Source organism: Muntiacus reevesi, chromosome 2, assembly GCF_963930625.1.
Source record: "Muntiacus reevesi chromosome 2, mMunRee1.1, whole genome shotgun sequence".
Taxonomy (NCBI): Eukaryota; Metazoa; Chordata; class Mammalia; order Artiodactyla; family Cervidae; genus Muntiacus; species Muntiacus reevesi.
The window spans coordinates 56,020,124-56,047,324 of record NC_089250.1 but is presented as its reverse complement, the minus strand read 5'-3'; the positions used below and the strand labels follow the sequence as shown (position 1 = coordinate 56,047,324).

At 52.2% G+C, this 27,201-nt stretch overlaps 1 protein-coding gene across 1 annotated transcript in view; it reads right to left on the bottom strand.

Moving 5' to 3' along the window:
* LOC136157167 (piezo-type mechanosensitive ion channel component 2-like) overlaps window positions 1-26,303 on the bottom strand; it is an 89,844-nt gene extending 63,541 nt beyond the window's left edge. The window contains exons 1-15 of the mRNA XM_065919168.1: window positions 26,210-26,303; window positions 24,471-24,566; window positions 23,281-23,382; window positions 20,919-20,961; window positions 20,354-20,543; window positions 18,966-19,164; window positions 18,354-18,567; window positions 17,327-17,489; window positions 15,385-15,486; window positions 10,816-10,936; window positions 9,252-9,358; window positions 6,414-6,677; window positions 5,849-5,954; window positions 5,143-5,308; window positions 1,141-1,302 (exon numbers count right to left, since the gene is read on the bottom strand). Of these exons, the coding sequence (XP_065775240.1) occupies window positions 1,141-1,302; window positions 5,143-5,308; window positions 5,849-5,954; window positions 6,414-6,677; window positions 9,252-9,358; window positions 10,816-10,936; window positions 15,385-15,486; window positions 17,327-17,489; window positions 18,354-18,567; window positions 18,966-19,164; window positions 20,354-20,543; window positions 20,919-20,961; window positions 23,281-23,382; window positions 24,471-24,566; window positions 26,210-26,303 (2,129 nt within the window). The remainder of the gene's footprint in view (window positions 1-1,140; window positions 1,303-5,142; window positions 5,309-5,848; window positions 5,955-6,413; window positions 6,678-9,251; window positions 9,359-10,815; window positions 10,937-15,384; window positions 15,487-17,326; window positions 17,490-18,353; window positions 18,568-18,965; window positions 19,165-20,353; window positions 20,544-20,918; window positions 20,962-23,280; window positions 23,383-24,470; window positions 24,567-26,209) is intronic.
* Window positions 26,304-27,201: the final 898 nt, after the last annotated feature.

The following is a 27,201-nucleotide window of genomic DNA, read 5'->3' as shown; positions in this document are numbered from 1 at the left end:
CTCAGTGAACAGGGCAGCTGAGCCAGGGGCAGCGCGTCTGGTGCGCCCGACGCAGGGCATGCTCCCTGGGGAGAGCACGCCTTGCAGGAGGAATTTTAAAGAGAGGCACTCATACGTCTGGCAGGAGATGCACGTCGGTTTCCTTCCTGTTGCTGGGGGAGACAGATCACAGGGGGCTTAGGTTGGAAGTAGAGGGGGGACTGGAGTGCGTATTATGTTGCCATGACAACCCAGTCCGCAAACATCATCAGCCACCTCTGAAAACCCTAACCCCTTCACACCATCCCAGTTGACCTAGGGAGGCCTGGGGGCCTCAAAAGAGAACCTTTCTCCCCGAGTGTTCTCCTCTCTCCAAAGCAGGCATCCTTTCGAACCACACATAATTTCGGGGATGGAGGGCAGGGTGCAATGGAGGAAAGAGCGACCTGCTCACAAGCAGGGCCTCCCAACCACACCCAGGGACCAACAGGTTTCCAGCACCCTTCCTTTTCTATAAAGCTTTCACATCCCACCTTGGATACGAACAAAGCTGAGTAAAAACCAAAATCAAACCACATGATGTTGACAGAAAAGAGTATTTGACAACCCCTGGGGAGAAAAAGAATCAAGCTGTGGTATTTTGTGTACTTTTTCACAAAACGTGTTAGGAGCGTGGCAGAGTTTGATCCAAAAAACAGATGCAGGCCTTGAGGCCTTGAGAAGGCCACAGCCTCCCGCCTAACTTTTGAGTAAGAAAGCAAATTGCTCTGGCGACACACCACCTTCTAAAATAAGAATTCTGCAAAATATCCTATCCTATTAGTGACTCAAATTTTAGAAAACCTTTAAAAGCCAAGTTTCACAGCCAATGTCTTAATTTAGTTAGAGGCCAAAACGGTGAAAACGAAAATAAAATAGACCCTCAGGCCTGCAGACCATCCGACAGACAGACAGCGCTCCAGAGAGTCGCAGCGAAAGCCAAGTGCATATTCCCGCCCAGAAGCCCCTGGCCTGGTCCGTAGACCCTCCAGAGACACACAGGGTCTAACTTTCCCCACCAACGTCTACAGAACACCTCCAGATGGATGACTCAGTGCACCGCCTGACGCTGAGCCTGCCATTCGCACAATCTCCAAAGGCTGCCCGGGGGTACAGTGGTACCTGTCAGATGAGCCCTCCCAGGTAATGGGGCCGGTGGTCCTCCTGAGGTCTTCATTACAACAACGACAGTGGAGGATGCCTGCCAGTAGGAGCGCGGTGGGCAGTAGGAGCTCAGCAAACAGTGTGGCCACGTGGAACCGCTGCAGGCCCAGGTCTCGGAGCCTGGAACGGATCAAGGTCGAGAGGCTGCTGTTCCCTGGGTCCTGCCTGACAAAGACGCCTTCCTTGAGGGGCCCAACTGCCGTTTCTCTCTCTCTCTCTTTTAAAAGACATATTTATTTACTTGGGGAGTGGGGCTTCCCTAGTGACTCAGACAGTAAGGAATCTGCCTGCAATGCGATAGGCCTGGGTTTCATCCCTGGGTCAGGAAGATCCCCTGGAGAAGGAAATGGCTACCCACTCCTGTATTCTTGCCTGGAGAATTCCATGGACAGAGGAGGTTCATGAGCTATACAGTCCACAGGATTGCAAAGAGTCAGACATGACTGAGAGACTAACTCTTTCTACTTCTTTCTATTGATTTACTTGGCTGCGCTGGGTCTTAACTATGGCATGCAAGATCTTATTTGTGCCATGTGGGATATGGCTCCCTGATCAGAGATGGAACCCAGAGTTCCTACACAGGGAGCATGGAGTCTTAGCCACTGGACCACCAGCAAAGTCCCTCCACTGCTCTTTGTCTTGATCAGTTCGGTTCAGTCGCTCAGTCGTGTCCAACTCTTTGTGACCCCATGGACTGCAGCACACCAGGCTTTCCTATCCATCAGCAACTCCTAGAGCTTGCTCAAACTCATGCCATCCAACCATCTCATCCTCTGTCATCCCCTTTGCCTCCTGCCTTCAATCTTTCCCAGCATCGTGATTTTTTCTAATGAGTCAGTTCTTCACATCAGGTGGCCAAAGTATTGGAGCTTCAGCTTCAGCATCAGTCCTTCAAGGAATATTCAGGACTGATTTCCTAAAGGATTGACTGGTTTGATCTCCTTGCAGTCCAAGGGACTCTCAAGAGTCTTCTCCAACACCACAGTTCAAAAGCATCAATTCTTCTGCACTCAGCTTTCTTTAAGGTCCAAGTCTCACATCCATACATGACCACTAGAGAAACCATAACTTTGACTAGACAGATCTTTGTTGGCAAAGTAAAGTCTGCTTTTTAATATGCTGTCTAGGTTGGTCATAGCTTTTCTTCCAAAGAGCAATTATCTTTAAATTTCATGGCTGCAGTCACCATCTGCAGTGATTTTGGAGCCCGAAAAAACAAAGTCTCTCACTTTTCCCACTGTTTCCCCATCTATTTGCCATGAAGTGATGGGACTGGATGCCATGATCTTAGTTTTCTGAATGTTGAGTTTTAAGCCAACATTTTCACTCTCCTCTTTCACTTTCATCAAGAGGCTCTTTAGTTCCTCTTCGCTTTCTGCCATAAGGGTGGTGTCATCTGCGTATCTGAGGTTATTGATGTTTCTCCCGGCAATCTTGATTCCAGCTTGTGCTTCCTCCAGCCCAGCGTTTCTCATGATGTGCTCTGTGTATAAGTTCAAGAAGCAGGGTCTTGATAAGCAAGTGACACTTGATTGTGAGGGTCCTGGAGAGCCTTGCTGTTGTTGTTCAGCCCACTAAGTCGTGTCCAGCTCTGTGCGACCCCATGGACTGCAGCTCACCAGGCTCCCCTGTCCTTCACTGTCTCCCAGGAGAGTTAACGGTGGCTAAAGTCCCGAGGCAGTCGGCCATGTGTATAACCCCACATGGAATCATTGTAATAGTGCGACTCTGAGTATGGGGAGAAGCAATAGGACAAAACTTCTCCTGGATTATGATAGACTTGTAAGACAGGTGATCCAGAGAATTTTAGATTATCAGCAGGGCCTGTGAATCCTAAAATGAAAACATCATGTGGCCTATCCACAAAATCTTTGTCTGATCTAGGAAGGAGACTTCCCAGGGCCCTGGGACAAAATTGGTCATGAAATGCCTCCCAGACGTTGGTTGCATTTATGACCGAGAGGAGGCGCTGTAGACAAAGAACTCGCTTGCCACGCCAGGAAACAGGATACTGGGGTCATCAAGCTTCGGTCACAGCAGCCGCCCTCCCCACCCCCACTTCAAGATGCACCCTGGGGGGATTCAGTAGGGAGAAAACAGGGTGCTAGCCCTAGAATCCGGCTCTGGGCCACAGTTCTGTGGCAGGTGGGCTCACATGACCTGGGGAAGCCCAGCGCCCTCACGGGAACCTCTGGCACGTGTGCTCTCGGGCATAAACAGACTCGCAGCTAAAATTCAGGCTGCGAGCTGAAGACAGGGTTTGCCTGAGTCTGGTGAGATCCCAAGTTGGGAACACCCTGGGGTTTCGAGTCCATGGGTCCTGAGACCCCAGTAGAACAGGAGGGACCTGGCAGCAAAATCTCCAGGGGGTCCTCTTCCTGGGCTCTGATCTTGAAACTTGGAGCTTCCAGAGGCATCTCCCCACTCCTGGAGGAGCTCGGGAGCTTTACAGAGATGCCCAGAGAGCACAGAACCAACTAGAAAAGCCACCTCCCCATACATCAGCCCAGGGCCTAAGACATTCTTACCCCTCTTCAGACAGTCCTAGGGTTTCATTGAAAAATCCAGAAACAGCTTGAAACTGGAAAGTGTAGACAGCGAAAAGGACCACCATGGAGTAAGAGACCACGAGCATCCAGAAGCACTTGGAGCTCCTTCTCCAGGAATTAGTATGTATCTGCAATTCAGACATAGTCCTGATAAAGGCCAGGCAGGGCTTAGAGAGGTGGACAGGGCAGGGGCGGCCGTGACCAGAAGGGCCACCGGGGAGGGTACAGGGACCAGCTCCCCCTGCAAAACTGTTCCTTCCAACAGAAATCTTTGCTGCTTGGAGCCCAAGCTCATTCCTTATATATACACATGCACATGCACATACACGTACACATACATATATGGGCTTTCCTGGTGGCTCAGATGGTAAAGAATCTGCCTGCAATGCAGGAGACCCAGGTTTGATCCCTGGGTCAGGAAGATCCCCTGGAGAAGGGAATATTTACTCACTCCAGTATTCTTGCCTGGAGAATTCCAAGGACAGAGGAGCCTGGCAGGCTGCAGTCCATAGGGTTGCAAAGATTTGGATAAGATTGCACAACTAACATTTTCACTTTCATTTATATATATATATATGTGTGTGTGTGTGTGTGTGTGTGTGTATACATACACATGTATATGCACACACACATATATACACACACACATATATACACACACACAAATATATGTATACACACACACACACACACATATATATACATTTATTTGGCTGCATCGGGTCTTAGTTGTGATGTGTGGGATCTTCAGTTGTGGCATGCAGGATTTAGTTCCCTAACCAGGGATCGAACCCAGCCCCCCTGCACTGTGAACGTGGAGTCTTACAATGGACCACCAGGGAAGTCCCCAAGCTTATTCTTATATGAGGGTCTAGATAAGTTTTAATGAGACACACACAGTGAAGTCAGGGGTCCAGGCCTTCAGTTAAGTTTCCTGCAGAAAAGCAAACCTCAGCACTAGGAAGGGTAACCCCCTGCCCCACCCCCCGCCCCCGGACAGCCAGGAAGCTGTGGCATTGGGAGTTCTGTCTGTATATTGAGCAGTCCAGGTGGTATTGGAAATTGATCTCTCCCTCTGTCTGTGGCTCCCGTGTTCCATGCACTCTCTCTCCACCCATGTGTTGGAACCGCTCACGTATCTGGAGGCAGGGTTGGTGCGTCTAGTCATGGAGCAGGCTGTGTGGCCTTACTGATAAGCGTGAATGGACACCTGGGTCAGAGGCTTGGCCAAGCAGCTGCGGGTGTGAAGCCTGTGAGCTTCGTGGTCCCCCCTCGACGAGGAGAGTGCCAGCCCCGAGGCAACCCCACATGGCAGGGCCAGAAGTCAGAAAGCAGAAGGCAGAAGCAGCCTGGGGCAGAGAAGCAGGGCAGGGGCTGGGGGCTCGGGGTCCCACTGGGGTTCACCTGGTACCAGGCCACCCAGAACAGGAAGAGGAGGATGTAGACGACCCTGTATACCACCACTTTGCCGGCAAAGCTGACAGCAAAGAGCAGGGCAGCACCAAGGCAGACCCAGTACTCGACTAGGAGACTCTTGAGGATGGTGGCAGGAACGCTCAGCAGGACACTACTGGGCCCTGTGCAGGGGAAGAGGCAGAGGAGTACTCAGATTTCTGGGACTCCAGCCAGAGTGTTTCCCTGTCCCCTTCCGACAGGAGCCTTCAGGTACAACTCCACTGAGAGACAGGTTGGGGAGGTGGTGTCTCCAGGGCTGGGACACTGGACTCTGAACCACGAGGGCCCAGAGAGCCTCCCCCAAAGCCCCCTCACATCCAGGGGCATCACTCTGCTCAGGAAGGGGCTTGTGGCTCATATCCCATCTGGGGCCAGAAAGTTCTAGATCTGAACTCTTGAAGAGCAAAGCCCTGTTGCCGGGCACCTCCCGGACCACAGGCCGCCCCGCTCTGAGTTTCCGGGCATGAGCCAGGTCGCCCGGGACCACTAGCTGTGTGTCCTTTGAGAGCCAGCAGGGAACCAGCTGAAGGCAGACCAGAAACAAGGGCCTGGAGGCTCCTTTGACCCTAAGATTCTGGGATTCCTGGGGGAAATGGTTAACTTCAAACATGCACATGAATGGCCTGAGAAAGGGCAGGAGCCAGTCCATCCAGGGTCCTCACCGCTCACGTCCCCGAGGTCCCCGCTCCAGGCCTCCTCCTCCGCCAGCCTCCAGCTTTCGGAGACCTGCAGCCGCAGCAGCAGCCAGAACACAGACGCACAGAGACTCTGCAGTGGAAACACGGCTTCCTTTACGGCTCACCCTGGACCTCCCGGAAAGCAAGCCACGGTCTCCCTCCCGCCACAGGGGCTGGGGCTGGAAACAGGCTTCTGTCCCTCAGAGCCCTGTCGTCTAGGGTGCAAGAGCCGCAGCAGCTCCGTGGAGGGGGGCGTCGGGGGCCAGCTGGAACGTGTCCCCCCCACAGCCTGGTGCACCCCGGGCTCACATCACCCATGCCCCTCGGAGACAATGGGGGTCAGACTGGAGGTGCTCATGATGTTCCCCCTGCATCTTGCAGCCTGAAGACAAAGGCACAGAGGGTCTCCCAGAGCCGGGAGCTGAGCCAAGGAGGACCCCCCCGGCCCTGCCTCCTCCTCTGCCCCCATGGCCCACTGTCTCCAGCCCTCAGCTGCGGTCTTTTCTGAAATGTTAAATCCCCTGGCCCCATCCCCATCCCCAGAGCTCACCTTGGCACCCAGGTGGAGACATGGCTGCAGGTAGGGTTTCAGGTCCAGGTCAGCGAGGAGCCAGTCCGGGGCCCCGGGGAACAGCTCCTCTCGGGACACACGGAGGCCCGCCACGAAACTGAGGACAATCAGGATGTTGGCGTAGCCGACCAGGAAGGGTGCACTGCTCAGGGCCAGGCGGCAGGGATCCCGGGCCATCCAGATGACACAGGCCCAGAGCAGCAGCAAGCAGCCTGGCCAGCCTGTGAAGCAGATGCTCCACACCTGCAGAGGGGCAGCCCCTCTCAGAGCACGTCTCAAGGACCAGGGGCTCTGAGCCTTCTTAAAACTTCATTTCCAGGTCTTCCCTGGTGGTCCAGTGGTTAAGAATCCGCCTTGCAATGCCAGGGCCACAGGTTCGATCCCTAGTCTGGGAAGACCCCACATGCTGAGGAGCAGCTAAGCCCGTGTGCCATAACTACTGAGCCAGTGCTCCAGAGCCGGGGAGCTGCAACTACTGAGCCCACGTGCTCCAACCACTGAAGCCTGGTCACCTAGAGCCCGTGCTCCCCACAGGAGAGTAGACCCTGTGTGCTGCAACTAGAGAAAGACTGCATGCAAAAACAACAACAACAACAACAACCACAGCCAAAATTAAATAAACAGATAAATCTTTAAAAAAAAAAAAAGAAACTTCATTTCCAAATCCAGCAACTCCCCCTACACCCAGCAGGAGCCCCCATTATTTGGGCAGATAAGCAGTATGGTCCCTCTCTCAAATCCACTTTGGATGTAAAACTTTGGATAAATGCATTTGATCAACAGCCAAAGCTCCCTTTTGAGCAGGGTAGTGGGGGACTCGGGGTTTCCAGCCCTACTCCCCATCTCAGAGCCACTGTGGGGAGTTACATCCCAGCAAGAGGGGATGGCTGGTACAGCCCAGCCCTCCCCAGAGACCCTCTTATAACCAGGAGACTTGTCCCTTACAAGAGGCTTTTCTTTCCCTTGTAAAGATGGTGCAAGCTTGGCCATCCCAGTGGTAAGGACAAGCAGAAGCATTTTACCACACACAAAAAAAGCCTCTCTGAGAAGGACACATGGACCTCCAGCCCGACTCCTCCTGCACTCAGGCCCCGGTCAGGACACCCCCAGCTCACATGGGATCTTTCATCAAGTATGCCAAGTGCTTTCCAGCTCTCTGAGCTTCATTGCAAGTGCCAGGACCCAAAAATATACGATGGAGAAAAGATAGTCCCTTCAGTAAGTGGTGTTGGGAAAGCTGGACAGCCTCATGTAAATCAATGAAATTAGAACACTCCCTCACACCATATACAAAAACTCAAAACGGTTTAAAGACCTAAATGTAAAACACGACACCGTAAAACTCCCAGAAGAAACACAGGCAAAACATTTTCAGACATAAATCGTAGCAACATTTTCTTAGATCAGTCTCCCAAGGCAAAAGAAATAAGAGCAAAGACAAACAAATGGGACCTAATCAAACTTAAAAGCTTTTGCACAGCAAAGGAGACCATCAACAAAACAAAAACAACCTACAGAACGGGAGAAAATATTTGCAAATGACGCAGCCAACAAGGGCTAAATTTCCAAAATACACAGCTCATGCAGCTCAATATCAAAAAAAACAACTCAATCAAAAAAAGGGCAGAAGACATTTCTCCAAAGAGCACCCAGATGGCCAACAGGCACATGAAACGATGCTCAGCATCACTAATTATTAGAGAATGCAAATCAAAACTATAATGAGGTATCACTTCACAGTGGTCAGAATGCCCGTTGCCAAAATGTCTACAAATAAGAAATGCTAGAGAGGGTGTGGGGAAAAGGTAACCCTCCTACACTGGTAGAAATGTAAATTAGTGCAGTCACTATGGAGAACAATATGGAGGTTCCTTAAACAACTAACTATAGAACTAGCGTTTGATCCTGTAATCCCACTCATGGACATATATCTGGAAAAGATGAAAAGTCTAATTCAGAAACATGCATGCACCCCAATGCTCACAGCGGCACTATTTTCAACAGCTAAGACATGGAAGCAACCTAAATGTCCATCAACAGATGAATGGATAAAGAATATGTGGTGTGTATGTGTATATATATATATATATATGTATGTATATATATATGCTCTTAGCCACTTCAGTTGTGTCTGACTCTTTGCAACCCCAAGTTCTGTAGCCCACCAGGCTCCTCTGTCCACGGGATTCTCCAGGCAAGAATACCGGAGTGGCTTGCCATGCCCTCCTCCAGGGATCTTGCCAACCCAGGGATCAAACCCAAGTCTCCTGCGGCTCCCGCACTGCAGTTGGATTCTTTGCCATGAGCCACCTGGGAAGCTCTCTCTCTCTCTCTCTCTCTCTCTCTCTCTGTGTATGTATATATATACAAAGAATGAAATAATGCTGTTTGCAGCAACAGGGACAGACCTAGAGATTATCATACTAAGTGAAATAAGTCAGACAAAGCAAAACAAGTATAATAGGATGTCACTTCCATGTGGAATCTAAAAAGAACGATACAGGTGAATCTATATACAAGACAGAAATAGACTTACAGACATAGAAAACAAATATGGTTACCAAAGAGGAAAGGGAAATTAGGAGTTTGGGATTAACAGATTCAAACTACTATAATATAAAACAGATAAGCAACAAGGATATACTATATAACACAAGGAACAATAATCAATGTCTTATAATAACCTATAATGGAAAATAATCTGAAATATATATGTGTATCACTGAATCCCTTTGCCATACATCTGAAACTAACACGAAATTATAAAATATCTGTGGGTGTGTGCATGCATGCTCAGCCTCCCTCCCCAGGACTCACCATCATGGTGATCAGTGCGGGGACATGGCTATGCCTTATGGCGAGGTAGCCCAAGACCGAGGCGCAGCTCAGCCCCGACTCTGTAGGGGTGGCGGAGGCAGCATGTCCTGTAAGCAAAGGGCACCTACAGGCTTCAGGTGGCGGGGTGGGGGGCGGTGGGGCTGTGGCAAGATAGACACACCCAAGCCTGTAATCTGCAGGGGGGCTGTCAGAGGGTCTGTCCTCGGCACAGGGAGGGGTCAGATCACCCCACAGCTCCTGTGCCCACACAAGAGCAGCCTGGCCAGCATCAGCCTCACCACCCACCCACACTTTCCCTCCAAATGGAGAGCACACCCTTTGAGTCCTGCCTGAACCTATCCATGAGCCCAGGGGCACCTTTGCCAACACCCTGAAGCCAACGTGGCAGACGTGAGCTCCTACTCCTAGAGCCCCTGAGGACCTGGCAGTCGGTTGGTTCTCAGTGGATATTTCCAGAATAAGTGAACGAGATGGATGTCTGGTTCAGCCCAGTGCAGGTTTAAGGAGTCTCTCTAAGTGGTCCACGGTATGCCATCACTCAGGAAGCTATTATTAGGTGCCTTCTGTATGCCCAGCATAGGCTAAGCAGCATCAGCCTCATCCTCCAAGGAGTTAAAATCTAGTTGGACAGAAGGTCCTGGGAACCCGTTGGAGGACCAGGGGAGATGGCTCTTGGTAGCGAGTGTGTCTGTGCTGTTGGGGACCTCTTTCCCAAAAGGAGGTGAGGAAAGGAGATGGGAACCTACCTGCACTCATGGCCTTGTGAAGGACACTCTAGAGTTCTCAACCAAGGGTGGCTTTGCCCCTCCCCCCACCAGGGGACACTTGGCAGGGTCTAGAGACATGCTGGCATGTGGGGAGAGGGGGTGATGCTGGTGTCTAGTGGGTGGAGGCCAGGGAGGCTGCTCAACATCCCACACGGACAGAACAGCCTTCTGCAAAGAAGAATCCCACCTGAAATGTTGCTGGTGCTGAGGTGGAGAACCGGCTCTCGCCGGGATTAAGTTAGGATTAGGTTAAGAGCAGGCTTTTTAAGTCAGCCGGACATGGTTTCCTGTGGGCCGGGGACTTAAGCACTATGATCCCCTGTTTCCTTCTTGGTAAAATGAGCTGGACAGTAACACCAGTTTGTGAGGCCCCTTCCATCCAGCAAGGACGGAAAGAGGGGCTGAGCATCCAGGGCCCGGGGCACGGCTCACACATCAAAAAAGTTGCCGTTCTCGTCATGATGATGGACCTTGTTTCTGTTCAAGTCCAGCAGTTTTTAGGTCCATTCTGCCCAGTTTTTTCTGCCCAAAGAACGTTCCCTAAGCAAGTGTGAGGCGTGATGTGGCGTCTCCTGCGTCCCATCTGAACTCAGTGGTTTGTAACCCAGGTGGGTGAGCAGCCCATCTCCAGGGTGAAGGCTCCCTTCTGACCACCCCCCTGAGGAGGCCTCCTGTTTCTATGTTGTCTTGGAGATGATGGGCTTTACTGTGATGTATCTAGGAACTGGGGTGCTGGGGGTGTCGGCAGGCCCTCGTCCGGGCTGTGGGTCTCTTACCTGAGCTTGTCTGATTCTTTTCCGACACAAAGGACGCTGGTGGGTCCAGGTCCAGGCATTGTCCTGGGGCTCCACGCAGAAGGGGGAGGTCCTGCCAGCTCCCACCTGGGAGGGGCGTCACCTGGCAAAGAGGGAGGGTTGCTTGGGGGGCGTTCCTGGATGGAAGGCTGGAGGTCACAGGCACCCCGGCAATCTCTGAAGGCCCCAGGTGAGCCCAGAGGAGACAGCATAAAGGCCAGTTTTCAGTTAACTTTCTGGCAATGACTTGTATAAAAGCCAGGTGAGACTCCGAGGCATGTGGGTGTCGCACTCGAGTCAGAGTCGGGGTTTCTGAAAGCCCATTTCAGACCCGGAACTTTCTCCTCACCTTCCCTTGGACTCCTGAACTTGATCTGACCTGAAGAATGGCAGCGACCTGTTCACTGCTGTCAAAGCTCCTGACCTGGTCTCTGGTCTCACCTGCGAGTGTCTGCTTTACTTCAACACTCCCTGGCAAGCCCACCCTTGGCGCCGATGGCCCCCAGCCCACCACGCACTCCCCACCCCATGTCTGCGTGGCACTGTTTAAACTCTGGGCCGCTGCCAGGCCTCATGCATCCATCCTTTCCAGAATTCGTGATGGATCGCAGGCACAGTGAGCAAAACTACCCCCTTCCTACACCCACACTTTGTCCAGTGTGATGGGAGAGACAGCAGAGACCCTCACATGTAAAACGACAGCTGTGTCTGGTTAAAGCAGAGGTGCACAGAGGTCAGAGCACCCCGGGTGGCTTCGGAGGAAGGAAGGAACAAGGGGCCAACTGAGCTGGGGGGGACGGCAGCCAAAATGAGCCTGAACATGAGCTCATGAATGAGCCAAAATGAACCCTGTGGAGAGGAGGGTGGTCTTGAGGAAGGATCCTGGGGGGCTGGAGCCAAGAAAGCTGGAAGACTTGAGAGGTCACCCAGGACCCCCAAGGCCTGGCCAAATGTCTTAGTGTTTATTGCAAGAGCATTCGGGAGACACTGAGGGTACAGGGGTGGGCAGGACAGAAGGTTAGACTCACTGGAAAGAGTATCACCAGCGGCCATGCAGTGAATAAACTAGAGGGGACAGGCGTGCATGGCAGACCCAAGGGGCCACTGCCAGGGTCTGGGGAGATCAGGGGATAATGCACTGGTGCAGTGAGCTGATCTGAAGTAGGAAATGAATGAGTCTGGAGTAACTTAGGACAATGCAGAAGCATCTTTTTGGTGCATTCAATATGGGTTGAGAGTACAGAAAAGACTTGCTTGCAAAATTTGGATGGATGGAAGTACTGTTCTTCAAAGCAGGATGTTCCCGAAGGAGACCAGATCAGGCAAGGTGACCTGAGCCTTGTTTGGGGCAGGCAAGGTTTGAGGGCTTTGAGGACATTCTCCTCCCTTTTAGCCCAAGCTCTTCTCAATCAGAGAGCTAGTCATACTTTTGTTGTTTAGTTGCTCAGTTGCGTCCAACTCTTTGCAGCCCCATGGATTGCATATGCCAAGTTTCCCTGTCCCTCACCATCACTAAGTCACACTCAATGGACATGAGTGTGTCCACTGAGTCAGTGATGCCATCAAACCATCTCATCCTCTGTCACCCCCTTCTCCTCTCGCTTTTAATCCTTCCTAGGATCAGGGTCTTTTCCAATGAGTAGGCTCTCTGCATCAGGTCACCAAAATATTGGATCTTCAGCTTCAGCATCAGATCTTCCAGTGAATATTCAGGGTTGAATTCCTTTGGGATTGACTGGTTTGGTCTCCTTACTGTCCAAGGGATTCTCAAGAGTCTTCTCCAACACCACAGTTTGAAAGCATCAATTCTTTGGCACTCAGCCTTCTTTATGGTCTAACTCTCCCATCCATACATGATTACTGGAAAAACCATAGCTTTGACTATACGGACCTTTGTCAGCAAAGTGATGTCTCTGCTTTTTAAAATGCAGTCTAGGTTTGCCATAGCTTTTCTTCCAAGGAGCAAGTATCTTTTCATCAAAATTGATACTTTTTTCCCACCAAAATATATAGGCTTCACCTGGGATAGTCCCCTAACCGGAAATGAACTTATCACCACCTCCCTCTATAGAGACCCGACCCACATTTCCAGCTGAGCTCTTCTGGCTCATATCCCAGTCCCTGGTTGAGGCTATGTCGAAGTCCCAGGGAGGCCCAGCTACCGTCTTCCAAGATCACAGCCAACAAGTATCACCTCCCTCTCCAGAGACGGTTCCAAGCTTGCTTCTCCTCGCCCTGCTTTCCAGCTAGTCACACGCATGCCTCAGCACCCTTCCTGGGTGGTGGGTTCTGGAGGATAGAAACCCAGCCTTGTGGTCTCCATAGCCTCCACACCCCCATGCCTGGGGTCCAGCCTGGCACTATCACCAGCCTGCCCTTGCAGGCTTGGCGGGAGACAGTCACAGAGCCATCTCAGGGAGTGCGTTCCAAACAGGCTGCAGGAGGTGCTTCCTAGGGTGCCATTCCATCCTGTGAGCAGAGCCAAGGTCGAGCAAATGCCTCCATGTAGAAAACACTCTTTAAAATGCATTATGTGCAGGGGTTTAAAGAGATGCCTGTTGCTCGGTGAATTTCAAAAAGGAGCAAGTGGGTGATGAATGGCCTTGGCTTGCTACCAGGTTAAGGAGCGAGGGGCTCTGTCTGTCTGTGGTAAATAAAGTGTGGACATATATCACCTGTGGAGCCCTGTGGAGGGAGAGCCTATTGGACACGGAAGCGAGGTTCCTAGTTCGTCTGAGCATCACACAATGAGGCTCTCATTTTGGATGAATCATGAAAGGAGTCACAGTGGTGGTGGTGGGGTCCCCTCACCCACCATGGGAGGAGGCAGGGTCTCAGCTTCAGGCTCCTATGCAGAGAGGAACTTCTGGGAGACTGCCTCAAAGCACGGACAAACGATTGTGATTGCTTTTTGGTTTTTTACCTTTTAACTAGAGTCTGTGTTTGAACTTTCCCATCCAAGACAGTGCTATGAGATGGGTCTAAGGGCTTTCCTGGTGGCTTAGATGATAAAGAATCTGCCTGTACTGTGGGAAGACCAGGGTTCAATCCCTGGGTCAGGAAGATCCTCTGGAGGAGGGGATGGCAACCTACCCCAGTATGCTTGCCTGGAGAATCCCATGGACAGAGGAGCCTGGTGGGCTGCAGTCCATGGGAGTCAACCGACTAACACTTTCACACTTCAAGCTAGTTTTAACCTAGCCAAGCTCAGTGCAGGAGTGGGGAATAAGAGTTCATCTATGGGATATTAATATCATCCTTCAGTTTCCCCACCTCCTGGAGCTCCGAGAGACTGAAGCAGTGCGAGCTAGGAGCATCTGTTATCCACCACACCCTGCATCTGGAACACTGGGTTAGGCACGGTGGGGAGAGGAGGAAGGGTGTCCGGGGGTCTGTACACATGAGCTGCTATGAAGCTACACAGCCCCAAGTCCAAAGTGACAGGCTCGACCCGAGAAGATGAACTCAGGAAGGAGCTCGGTCCACAAGTGACGAAGCAGAATCGGGAGATTTGCTCTCGCTTCAGGGACTACAGCTGGCTGTGCGCAGGTTTCTTTTTTCCTGAATTACAAATCTGTCCCCAGGGTCCCTCTGGGCCCCAGGGAACTCAGAGTTGTCACGGGACTGCACACAGACACAGAACTGAGATAAAGGATGAGCCCATCCCGCCAAGGTGAGTGCAAGTCTAATCTCCCTGAAGTAAGTGGTGCGGGCAATTATTCATACAGAGTACTTCTGCGAAGACAGACAGCTTCTGGGGATGAGAAGGCTGGGTTGGTGACCTTGGGCAAGTTATTTGCTTCTGGGATCCCTCACCCCGCACCCTATCTGCAGACGAGAGACGCCTGCTACTGCAGTATTCCGACCCACGTCTGTTATGGGAAGCGACGAATGATGCATGGGTGTCAGACTTCGCCTGGTACTGATGGGCTAGCCCGTTGCTCAGCTCCCCTGGGCAAGTAACACTCACCACTCGGTGTTTGCAGGCCAAGGCAGGATTTCTGACTGGGCTGCCCACTGGCACCATCTTGGTTTGCTGAGCTTGGGATTTTCCTGGCAGTTTAACTCAACTTTGTCACCTTTTTACATTAAGACAGAAGGTCTGGTGTTGCACTGCCTGGTTCGATTTCCAGTTTTACCAACTAATATGGGCATAGGGAGTGACACCCTCTCTGCCTCAGTTTCCCTGTCTATAGCATGAGGATAAGGACAATGCAAAGCACTTGAAATGGCACCAGAGGGACGGCCCTGGTGACCCAGCAGTTGAGAATTTGCCTTCCAATGGAGGGGATGAGGGTTCAATCCCTGGTCAGGAAACGAAGAACTCATGTGCCACAGGACAACTAAACCCACTAGAGAAGCCAGCACATTACAAGAAAGAGCCTGTGCAGCCAAAAAAATAAAATTACATTTAAAAAGAAAGAAATGGCACTAGACATGGAGGAAACCCTAATAACGTCCCTTCTTATTGTAGCTGTTACTGTTATCTTGACACCATGCAATGAGGCTGCCACAGTGGGTGCCCCAGAATGGGGTGGGGAAGGGTCTTACCTGTTCCTCCTCACTGCCTGAGGTCCACAGTACAGAGCGCAGCTCCTGGTGCTCACCTCGGCTTGGCGACCTCGTAGGGACTGCCTCCCTCTCTTCTGGCTTCTGGAAGAAAACACAGCTTTTAAATCCCCAGCCATCAGCTAAATCCCATCTATGAGACTGCTGAGTACCTAAGATGCCCTCCCCACACAGGAAGAAGAGGACTCACTGGACAGGGATGGGAAGGTGCGGGGGTTGTTCAAAACTGAGACTTTCCCCAGACTTTCCCTCTTCCCGAGGTCTCTAAGACCATTGGGTAGGAAGTGAATTGTTAGTTGCTCAATCATGTCTGACTCTTTCCAACCCCATGGACTGTAGCCCATCAGGCTCCTCTGTCCATGGGATTCTTCAGGAAAGAATACTGGAGTGGGTTGCCATTACCTTCTCCAGGGAATCTTCCCGACCCAGGAATTGAACCCACGTCTCCCACATTGCAGGCAGATTCTTTACCATCTGAGCCACCAAAGAAGCCCTTCCCATGGTCCCCCCGCTCTACTAAATGCTTGGGGTAGGGGCTGCTCTCCACCATGTGGGGGTGGCATGAGCCAGGTGCTGTTTGAAACATGCAAACACTACTCTCTCCACAGGGGAGTGGTAAGGAGCGAGAGCTGACACTCTTTTTGCCATAGCAAGTTTTTTCCCAATCTGATGCATGTTTTGCTCTTCCAGCATATTGCAATTTGGATGTTAAATTTTCATCAGAAGTACTCGATCTGTATTTAGATTTCATAAAATGTAAAGTGGAAAACACAGATCCACGCACTCAAGTTGTTCCAAACAAATTTTAAGTTTCCCAATAACCAAGTCGAGTGTTAGTTTTTAAATTTTCATTTTAATTAAGCAGAATGAAACATCTGCTTACCCGGTCGCAGGAGCCACGATTGAAGTGCTCAGAAGCCACACGTGGCTGGTGGCAGCTGGTGGGCTGGACGGTGCTGATGGAGAATGTTCTCTCCATCATCATAGAAAGCTCTATTTACTGGACAGTCCTACTCTAGATCAAGCCCTGGGAGTCCCAGGGAAGATGCAGACCCCGACGGGCAGGTGGGGGGTGGGTGCCGAGAGTCCCCATCACTGACAAGCTCCTGGCCAGGTTCACAGGCCAGGCTCGGAGTAGGGATACTTGTGGGACACCCATGCATCCTGCTCCAGCCCTGCCTCCTAGTAAAGCCATCCACCCCTCCCCCACTTCCCCAGGGCTCCTGCCCCCTTCTAGTCAGGGCCAGCAAGGTCTCCAAGAATTTCTGTGAACAAGTCATAAGATAGGAGGGCTTGGGACCTCCCTGGTGGTCCTGTGGTTAAGAATCTGTCAGACAATGGAGACGACGTGAGTTTGATCCCTGGTCAAGGAACTACTATCCCATATACTGCAGAGCAACTAACTTTAGCGCTACAACTAGAGAGGTCATCCACAATCAAACATCCCACATTCTGCCCAAAAGATCAAAAATCTCAAGTGTAGCAACTAAGGCCTGGTGCAGACAAATAAATAAATAGTTTTTCAGAAAGAAAGACAGGGCTCATACAGGTGATTCTCAGGGACCCGTGCCTCCATCGATGAGCAGCTGTAACTTTTTGCAGTCCTTTCGCTCATTAAACTGAAAGAAGCCTCTTTATGGCTTATACCCTCCCACCTTCCTTCTGTTCCCTGGAGTTGAGCGGAGCCAAGTTGTCTCAGCTGCACAATAGCCCTTTAAACCTTCTAAGGCAACTGTCACATCTCCTTAATCTTCTCATCTCCAACTTTAAGCTGTCACAACTTGTCTGTTTAGGACCATGGGAGGAGAAACCAGTGAGCAGCTATCAGTCATTCACACTCTAGTAAGAATGTGCTCATCTGATTACTTCCCTCTGTATGTCTGGTAGGTGAACAAATGGTCCCAGTTCTCTGGGGACAACTTACCCCAGATTGCAGGGCCTGCTGTTGCAGCAGGAGAACCAGTGTGTAGTAGGACAGCAACAGGATCAGGGGGTTTACCATTTCTGGCCAGCTGAGACCGGGATGGAGGTGGAGCTTCCAGAACTCTGTGTGGTTGGTCCTGATGAGGGCGGTCATCCCCAGCAGCCTGCATGCACAGAGCCACCAGGTGCTGCCATGGACCTCCCAGGTTGGGCACCCCTTCTGGGAAGCACCTGCATCTTAGCCTTCTCTGCCCTGTGGAGCCCTTTCCCTGGGGGCGGGGGGATGGTCAGACTCAGGGTGGAGGGTGAGATAGGGCACTCCGCGGGGCCCTGGCTGCCTTACAGCAAACCTGCTTAGATGGCCTTTCCTCCCCACTGTGCCCCCAGGGCCAAACCAGGAGTCCCCCCTGTGTGTTCCCTCAGCCCCCTCCCCAGCTGTGGGGCTTGTCATGTTGTCAGCTGCTCATCTGCCTCCCCCATCAGATGGGGAGAGCCATCTGCCTTGCTTGTTGGCCCTAGAGCTTCACTAACCCCCCAGTTGTCAGTCTCCATCCTTCTGGAGGGCACTAGAAGCCCATCTGTAGGTGAAAAACCTCTGCAAGGCCACATCTCTCTTGTTTGTCTCTATATCACCCAGGCTGGCACCTGGAATACTATAGGACTTGATGAGGCTTGTGGAATGAATGATTGACAGCAGGCAGCCAAAATAGAGGTAGGTGGGGCTGCTCTCCTTCTGAACAGAGGTGATTGTGGGCACAGACCTTAGATTCCCACCCAGGTGTGGCTTCCTCCCAAGCTGGCCACAGTCTTAGCATCAGCCTTCAGGACAGGAAGCTGATGGACACCTCCTGTGCACACTCTCTCTCATGTGGTCAAGAAGATACCAGTGGGGGAAGGTTTTGCTCACCTGAAGCCAGCCCTTTTTAGGGAAAGGAAAATGCAGCCATGGCCATCTAAAGGGCAGTACCCACCCCCCCAAGGGAGCCTGGACCCTCTGGCATGCATGGTGGGGAGAGTCTGTTCAGTACCTGGCGTAAATGTCGTCGGGAGGCACACAGTTCTGGAAGAAGGGTAGCTGGTAAAGGTACAGGCCTCCCAGGTGGCCGGCGGTGAAGATGGCCATGAAGACACACAGGGCGCTGAAGGCCACGGTGCTCAGAGCCTGGCCGCACGCCCACCAGGAGCCCAGGCCCAGGAAGGCCCCAAAGTACACGGCCGAGGTCATGGAAGGGGAGATCATCCCTGGGGAGACAACCCCCACCCACATGATGGGCAGCCCCGCCTAGCCTGGAGTACCAACTATGTGATCCACGACCGAGGCCTAGACTGGCCACCACAACCGCAGGCCCCAGAGAGAAGGGGGGGATGCTGTAGACACCCAAGTTTGGGTTTCCTTGGGATGGCCCAAGCTCTTGTATCTGACCAGCAGTGGGAGTTGATAGGCCACGCCCCCATGGAGATTCCACAGAGCCTGGGGCTGTGGCTCTCTATCTCTCTTCTGCCCTGGAGACACAGAGTCCAGTCCTCAGCTGGGCCTCTGTGTCCCCTTTCTCTCAACAGCTGTGGCCCCATTCCCTGAGTGCCCCCAGCCCCCCAACCTCCCCAGGGTCTGTCCCCGCACCACGGGGACCTCCTGGTACCTGCTGCACCCAGGAGAAGGGTCACCAGGACCTTCCATGCAGCGGGGAAGAAGGGCTCCAAGACAGCTTTCAAGCCTGATGTGAAGGCAGCAACTTTCAGGACCCACTCCTCACTTGTCCCCTCGGCCTCCGTAGCCTTCTCGTCACTGAGCTCAGAGCACCAGCAGGGGACATCGCCCTCAGTATCAGTCTCATAATGCTGGAAAAGTCAAAGGGGAAGCCAGAAAGAACCATGGGTCCTTCCCTGCCTGACAGATGAGCGGCTCTCTGACCTGGAAGGGTTTGCATCGAGCATCTGCAGTGCTAGGGGCCCAGAGAGGGGGAGTGACTTGCTGATGGACACAGCAGGTTCACACTGGGATGCAAGCCATGCGCCTGGGAGTCAGTCTCAGCACGGCCTGCACTCTGCTCTTCGCCTTCCTCTTCACCCTCTCATGGTGATAACTTGATGTGAGGACAAAGCCTTGCTGAGAGGACTTCTAGCAAATTCCTAAACCTGAGGGTGGCCTTGGGGGCTCTCAAGAGGTGTCATGACCTCACCCAAGTCCATCCTCCACCTGGGCCTCTGCTACTACCCTAAAGTGAGGAATAAAAGCCAAAAAGTCTTCAGGTCCTTCCAGAAATGTGTGCTCAGCCTCTCAGTCATGTCCAACTCTGTGACCCCAGCCCACCAGGCTCCTCAGTCCATGGGATTTTCCAGGCAAGAATACTGGAGTGGGTTGCCATTTTTCTTCTCCAGGGGATCTTCCCAACCCAGGCATTGAACCCCCGTCCCTTGTGTCTCCAGCATTGGCAGGCAGGTTCTTTACCACTAGCACCACTTCCAGGGATACCTGCCCTTAAATCGTCTATGTGTGTGCACTCATATTTCAGCTGAAAGAATGAATCCCTAACAGTGGAACTTCAGTGGTGTGGGGAGAGTCAGGGAACTTCAGCAGCTCAGGAGGTGTCCCTCCCAGCCCCCACCCTAAGGACTGTGCCCCATAAAGCGAGCATTTCGGGTGGCAAGGGAGCCCCCCCAGGCCGGTTCCCTGCTGCCAGTTCCAGCGGATGCCGCTCCTCCTTTGCTGCTTACTGGGCAGCTGGTCCAGGCCTGCTTTGCCCAGGTGCTGGGACATAGTTCAGTGGACAAGCTGCCGCCTGGGGGGCCACATCCTCCCGGGAGGGTCAGGGTGCCTATCTGCCTCAGAAGTGCTGACGAGGCCTGCAGGGTGGACCGTTTTTAACTTTGAGGAACTCTGCATTTCTCCTTTTTTGTGGGAAGTGCTGATAAGGCCTGTTGGGCTGACCCCTTTTGAGGAACTCAGCATTGTCTGTCGTGAAGGCCACTCAGCATCTTGTGGGGCGCGTGGTCCCAGCCACCTCCTGGCACCCCCTCTCCTACCTACCTCCATGCTGTCTCTCTCTCCCGCCGTCTCGTCCTCCTCGTGGTCCATGGTATCGAAAGGGGAAGGTGCTGTGGTCCCAGAAGGCCTCGCCAGCTCATGGCCCAGCCTGGCGGTGACCAGGCCCACAAGTGCCATCCCAATGTCCGGGGCCAGGAGGCGCACGATGTCCATCGCATCCACCCGGCTGAACCTGAGTTGGGGGTGGGGGGCCGAGAGAGTGTCTAGCCTGGTTCCCTGCCCCCTCCCACCCCCAACCCCCACCCATCACAGTCTTGCCCCTCTTCCAAGAAGGGTGACTGTGTCCCACCCATCCTAGGAGGCTTCCCTTCACCTCTCGCCAACCCCCAGCCCTTTCTGGACCTCCTTGTCACTGAGTTATCTTCCCCAGGCATGGGGCCCGCTTCCCCCCAGGACTCAGGTCCTCTGGGGAAGAAACCTGCCATACTCTGCTGTCTGTCTCCAAATGCTTGCTTGGGTCTGGGCATCTAGACACTTCTCAATCAACAAGGGTCAGGGGTCTGAGTTTTCCCCCTGCAGCCCACCCTTGTGCCTGAGTCCCCCTCACCTGACGACCCCCAGATGCTGGATGGCCTCCTCCCAAACAGCACCTGTGGAAGACACAGTGGCTCAGGCTCCAGCCTCCAAGGTGCTCTGGGGCCTGCAGGGACACTGGGCAGCCCAGGCAAGGCTGGCCTCTCCCCTGGCCACCTCGGGACACTTAGGGACCTCGGCCCTCCGCAGGAGGATGGGGACGACTTAGTTCACATTTCCTCCTGGCACTACAGGCAGGTAGGGGAGCATCATGCCCTCATCTCTGCCCATGATGGCTGGTTCTTGCTGACAGTCAAGCAGAGTCAGGCATCACCCAGGGCCTGAAGGGGACTCAGGAGGGCGAGTTGGGAGGGGTCTGAAGTGGGGACAGGCAGGGGCACCTCCAGACTGAATCCTGAGGAGAAGGGTGGGGAATCACCTGGAAAGTGGTGGGGTCCCAGAAGCCAAGTGTCACCCCCGTGGATGCTGTCCCAGACAGGAAGTCAGAAATGGCCCCAGAAGCATGCTCGTTAGAAATGTAGGAAGAAGGGGCTAAAAGCACAGATTAGGGACCGAAGGGTGGGATAAAGGACCATCTCTTTCGTCAGGAGCGAATGGAACTCTTCCACTTTTCAATTATGCATGTGCATTACTTTGATAAAAAGAAAGAGCTAGAGCTGTGCTACACTTCCTGGATTCACGTGATGGGAGTAAGAGGTTCTGAGATGCCGAGATATGCAAGCAAGTCAAATCAAGTGCATCTCAGGGTCATTACTTAACAGGCTGGTGAGACCATCAGTTGAGCGTAATAGGCAGTCAATTCCAGGGAGTTGACAGAACTGTGTGCAAACCCATCCATTGGTTTGGACCAGGACTCAGGAAACTTATTCTATAAAAGCACCCGATAGTAAAAATCTTCAACAAAAGCAGCGACGGACAATACGTGTACCCTGCCGGGTGTGGCCACGAACCGATAAAACTTTATGGGAATTTCAAATTTCAGTTCCCGTAAATAATTTCCGTGGGTAAAGAAAAATATCCTCCTTTTGACGTGGGTTTTCTTTATCTGAGGTAAATCGGATCTACCGAACTGGAAAGTTGTCCCCAGTGCCTCACTTCCCAGAGGCTGATGGACTTGGTGATGTCACGCCTAGGCACAAGCGTGGGAAAACACGGAGGGTCCAACCTACACAGCTCAAGAGGACCAGGTGGTACCCGAGCGGCCAGATCATGGACGCGTTCCCTTCATTTCTTATCCATTTCACCCAGGGTTTAAATGTTTTACAGTAAGTGTGCATTTCTGTAGAATCAGAACAGAGTTTATGCCATAAAGATTTATAAAAATCAATTCAGGGGAAATAAATGTAACGTCTTATTTTGACTAGACCTCCACGTGCCTCAGGAAGCACTGGGGGTGGGTGGGTGGGAGGAAACGGGAGAGACGGAGGCACCAGCTTGGTGGGGAGGGAGGGGCTGTGAGAACCAGATGCTTAGGGGGCTGGTCCCCTGTCTCTTCCCATCCCGGTGGTGATCCACATGTCCCACGGAATCACGCTGGAATTTCAGACGAACAATGGAGAAGTTTCAGTACGTGTCTGTCCCAGGAAATATTTGGGACATCCTCATATAAAAGTGTCTTTCTTGTTTATCTGGAATTCTGATGTAACTGGGTGTCCTGTGTTTACAAGTTCTAACTCCGGTGACCCTGTGACTTGGGAACCTGGGCTCTGGGAGGACGTGATGGAAACTGTGCGCCTTCCTCTCAACAAATACCCAGCCCCCACTTTGCAAACAATTCCAGGGAGTTGACAGAACCCTGTGCAAACCCATCCATTGGTTTGGACCAGGACTCAGGAAACTTATTCTATAAAAGCACCCGATAGTAAAAATCTTCAACAAAAGCAGTGACGGACAATACGTGTACCCCGCCGGGTGTGGCACGAACCGATAAAACTTTATGGGAATTTCAAATTTCAGTTCCCGTAAATAATTTCCATGGGTCAAGAAAAATATTCTCCTTTTGATGTGGATTTTCTTTTTTTTCTTTCTTCCCAACCATTTAAACATGTAAAAATCATTCTTGGGACTTGACCCCGGGGCCATGGTTTGCCCACCCTGAGTCTAGAGCCCCCAGCTGACTCCCCCCTTATAGCCCATGCCCTCCATGTCCTGCTGCAGCCTTGGTGCCCCCCTAATGGAGAGGGCATTCGTGGTGCCCCCATGAAGCCCGAGGTCTTCAGAAGTTGCAGGGAGGGCTTTTAGGGAGACAGTTGTCATGGAAGGAATAAGAGTTGGTACCAGTGTGATCTTTCTAATGATTAAATCACTCGTGGGCCCACAGCCTCGGGGTCCTTGCATCCAAGCTGCTGGGGAGCAAATGGGAAAGTGGTCTTTACCTTTGGGTCCCAGGGAGACAAAGGCAACCTGTAGGGCGCCCTGCAGCAGTAGGAAGAGGACACTGGTGGCCCACACGGCTCGCAGGAAGAGCTTGGTGCTCCCTGGAAGAGAAGAGGAGCGGGGGAATAGAGGGTGAGGGTGCCAGGCAGCCTGGGAAGGCCCATGCAACTCTCTTTCTGATGCCGGGCTCTGCCCTCAGCTCTCACTGGATCCCTGGTGATGCGTCCCCAAGCAGGTGGTGGCTTAACTGGGGTGTTGAGAAACGAAGTGGGCCACCCCTCCTCTTTCCTATCACCCCGTCTCCTGAGCTGTAGGACTCACAGCCGCTCTGCATCCAGCCCAGCCCCATTGGACCCCAGCATGGGGCCATATTGGATTTGTGACCATGCGCATCACCATCTAGAGACACGTGGCTTCCTTGTGCGGGTGTTGAGGGGGAGGGCACAGACTTGCTGGTGAGCACAGCAAAGCCTCTCCCAAGGTCAGTCCCACTCCTCGGGGACGTTGAGCCCAGCGGCAACAGTGAGCTTTTCCAGAGGCTAGCCGTTCTCGGTTCAAAGGGTGGTCTTTGCAGGCAGCGGGACCTGGTTTGCCCTGCGTCCTGAGCACCTGGGAGGCACCCGGAGAACACTGGTCGAGTGAATACATTATTTAATCAGGCCTGAGATTCAGTCCTTCTTGTTCAGGTCGCCCTCAGGGAGCCCAAATGCTCTTTCTTTTACGAGAAGTGGCCTGAGAAGGTAACTGCTTCCTAATGGCCTCTCCTGATGAAATAAAAAAATGGCACTCTCCCCTCTAAATTTTTTTTTTAAACAGGACTATAAAATCCCAAATCTGGGGATTGGTGCCTGAAGTGAAGAGTAAGAACAAGCTCCCAGTGTGTTCGTTTACTGGGAAAGAGGATCCCTAGGGCCCTGGGAATATTCTGTATTCATCCATCGCTCCCATCAGCTCCAAAGGACTTTCTGACACAGATGCCTCGGTCCCTCGCCAGCTTTGTAAAACAAGGCATGGAAGAGTGTTTGATATTGATACCTGGGAAGATACTGCGGAAATTCTCTGGCTGCAGCCAAGACACATTAAAAGGCTATTTTTTTTAAAGGCTAGATAACAGAGTCCACAAGTATGGCGTGTGATTTTGTTCACCTCCTCTTCCCAATCCACCTGCTTGCCATCAGGGTCGGCCTACCTCTCATGCAACCAGCCGAAGGTGCCCCCAGCAGTGGGCTGAGCAGAAGAAACACCAGGTAGACCACTGAGAAGCCATTGTACCTGGATAAAACAGCTGAAGGACAGGGGGGAAAAGTGAGCTGGGTCTAAGGTGCCCTGAGAGCCCCGCAGTGGAAATGAAGACAAACAGGAGAGAGAGCAGGGAACAGATGTGCTGAAATCTCATTAAGAGGGTCTTGAAAATCAACCTGTCAGGATTAGATGCTTGTTCTTTCCAAGTGGTTTTTTGAATTCTTGGGTTTTTTGTTTTTTTGTTTTTTTTTAAGAAAATAAATAGTTCTATAGATTCTTCTCCCCAATCAGTTGCCTGCCTTTGAAATTAACCATTTCTCTGGCTCTCCTTCTGATTGGGATCTTGTCCCCCCTCAGTCTTTCTGAAGTGCTATTGTGCCAGGCGCGATTCGCTCAGCCACACACAATGTAACTTTGAAATGTGATGGAAAAAAAATTAGCATTTCCAGTGAACTGGAAAGAATGCATCTGATTTCAAAATGTGTACTTAAAAAAAAAGAAAAAGAGCACCCAAATTGATTCTACCAACTATGGTGCTTTTTCTGCCAAGCCAAATCTGAAAGGCATTTTTGCAAACGGACAACTTTATTTATGATTTTTTTTTTGAGGAAGGAAATATGAAGATCCAGGCACAAGAAGAAAAAAAACATCTTGAGGATTTAATATAGCTTGGATTAATCAAAGCACCAGCTTTTAAACTGTGTGCCCCCATGGAGGGGTGAATTAATGAGTGATTTATACAATGAATATATTTTTTTCTTTAATTATCTAGGTATTTCAGACGAACCTGCTTTTTCTGACTTGAATTCTCCAGATACTTCTCTGAAATTTTAGCTTCACTTTGCATGTATAATTACAGCCTCAAGTTGTTCAGAGAGCAAGTCTCTAGGTAGAGGGAAACTTATCTGGCCCCCCTACCCTCATGCAAATCAAGCTGGTTGCTCACCACTCAATCTCAACTCTCCCCTGAATCCTTCTGCAATGAAGAATCCATTTTGGAATTATCTTTAGATCAGGGTTTCCAAGGCTGGCTTGGTGGGGAAGTGAGGGGAGGTTAATCAGAATCCAGCTGCTGAACCCCATGCCTGGAAACTCAGAACCGGCAGGTCTGGGGTGGGGCCTGGAAACATGTATTTCTAAAGATCCACCTAGCAGAGTGGTCGACAACCCCTTCCTGCCTCTGCACTCACACAGACAGCGAGAGCTAGAAGAAAATGCTCAGTTAGACAAGCTCGCTTGTCTGCTGCCTTCCAAGGGCAATCTGTAGACCCAAGGCTGAAGCTGAAGGCTCAGAAGATGGATTTTCCCCTCTCAGAGTGCAAACTCAGTTGCAATTTACATCTCCAAGAAATGGGAGGGGGGAGGGGGTGGACTGTGGAAACAACTTATGTCTGCAGCCTATGCGGCTCCCTAACCACACTGGGTCGGTATGCCATCGTTGTCCTGCCTTCCAGGAGATGGGGAGAGGGCTGGTGGCACATGGTGGTGGAGTTCCCAGCCCAGGCCCCCTCGGGGGTCAAGCTCAGCCTTATCTCCCCCCTGCAGCTTTGCCAAAATTGACAGCAAGTTTGCGAGAATCAATGGAGAAGGACCACCAAGGCGACTTGAGCAACCGGGAGCTCAGGGCGGCAGACATTAGCCAGTGGGATGTCCCTTCCTGCCTCAGAAACAACCAAGCCATCTTACCTGAGAGCAGGGAACACGGCAGCAGGAGCCGGAAGAGAAGCCTGGATATCACCTCTGAGGCCATGGGTTCCGGGCCGCCCTGCGACAGCTGCATCTTTGCAGGGCGTCCTGCGCATCCTCTCCTGGGCACCCTGCCCGACCCAGCCCGTTTTAAGCCAGAGGAGGGGAGTCTGGGAAAGGGTGGAGATCACCCTGACCCTAAAGTGCTCGATCAGTGGAAAGAATCGATCCTTCTGCCTTCTCCCCTCTGACCCCAACCCCTCGGAGTCTAGAGGCTCCACGTTGATGCCCAGCCTCACTGCCCTCCACTCTGCCCCCCTTCAGAGTGGAGGAGGGGCCTGGTTCTGAGACGGGCCAAGATGGATGCCCCCGGCCAGCCTCTCCCTCCTCTCTCCACCGGAGAACTTTCGGGAACCAGAAGCCTTGAGTTCAGAAACGTCCAAGAGTGGCCCCGTCTCCATTAACACTGGCGTCTCAACCTCCAGGGCCTGGGCGACTTCCTGGCTTGGGTAATTATTTTTTCATTAGTTCTATCCATACTCACCTGCAACCTTCACTAGATCCTGGGGCATAGAACAGTCATCTCTGGACACACACACGACCTCCTAGGTGCATGGCTCTGTCTGCCCACCCTCCACCCCATGCCCACTCCCCCACCACACTGGGCAGGCATCTGGCCCCAGGCGCCTTTCACACCCACCCTGGATGCCTCCTCTGATGCCCCCGGAAAGGGCCCCGTGACCTGGGCATTGTGCTGGGTTGAGAGCTGCTGTGTTCCTGGGCCTGGGAACGGGTGTGGGAACATTCCATAGTTACGGGCAGCTGCTCCCCCAGCCCCAAGAGGCAGCCAGAGCATCTTCAGAGTCTGGAGGGGTCTGCCTCTGGGGCCGACAGCCCAGGGGTCAGTGTTCTGGATGCTGAAACAGCCACTTGTATACACTCACTCACCAGAATTTATTGAACACCTATTGTGGTGGGCACTGTTCTAATGA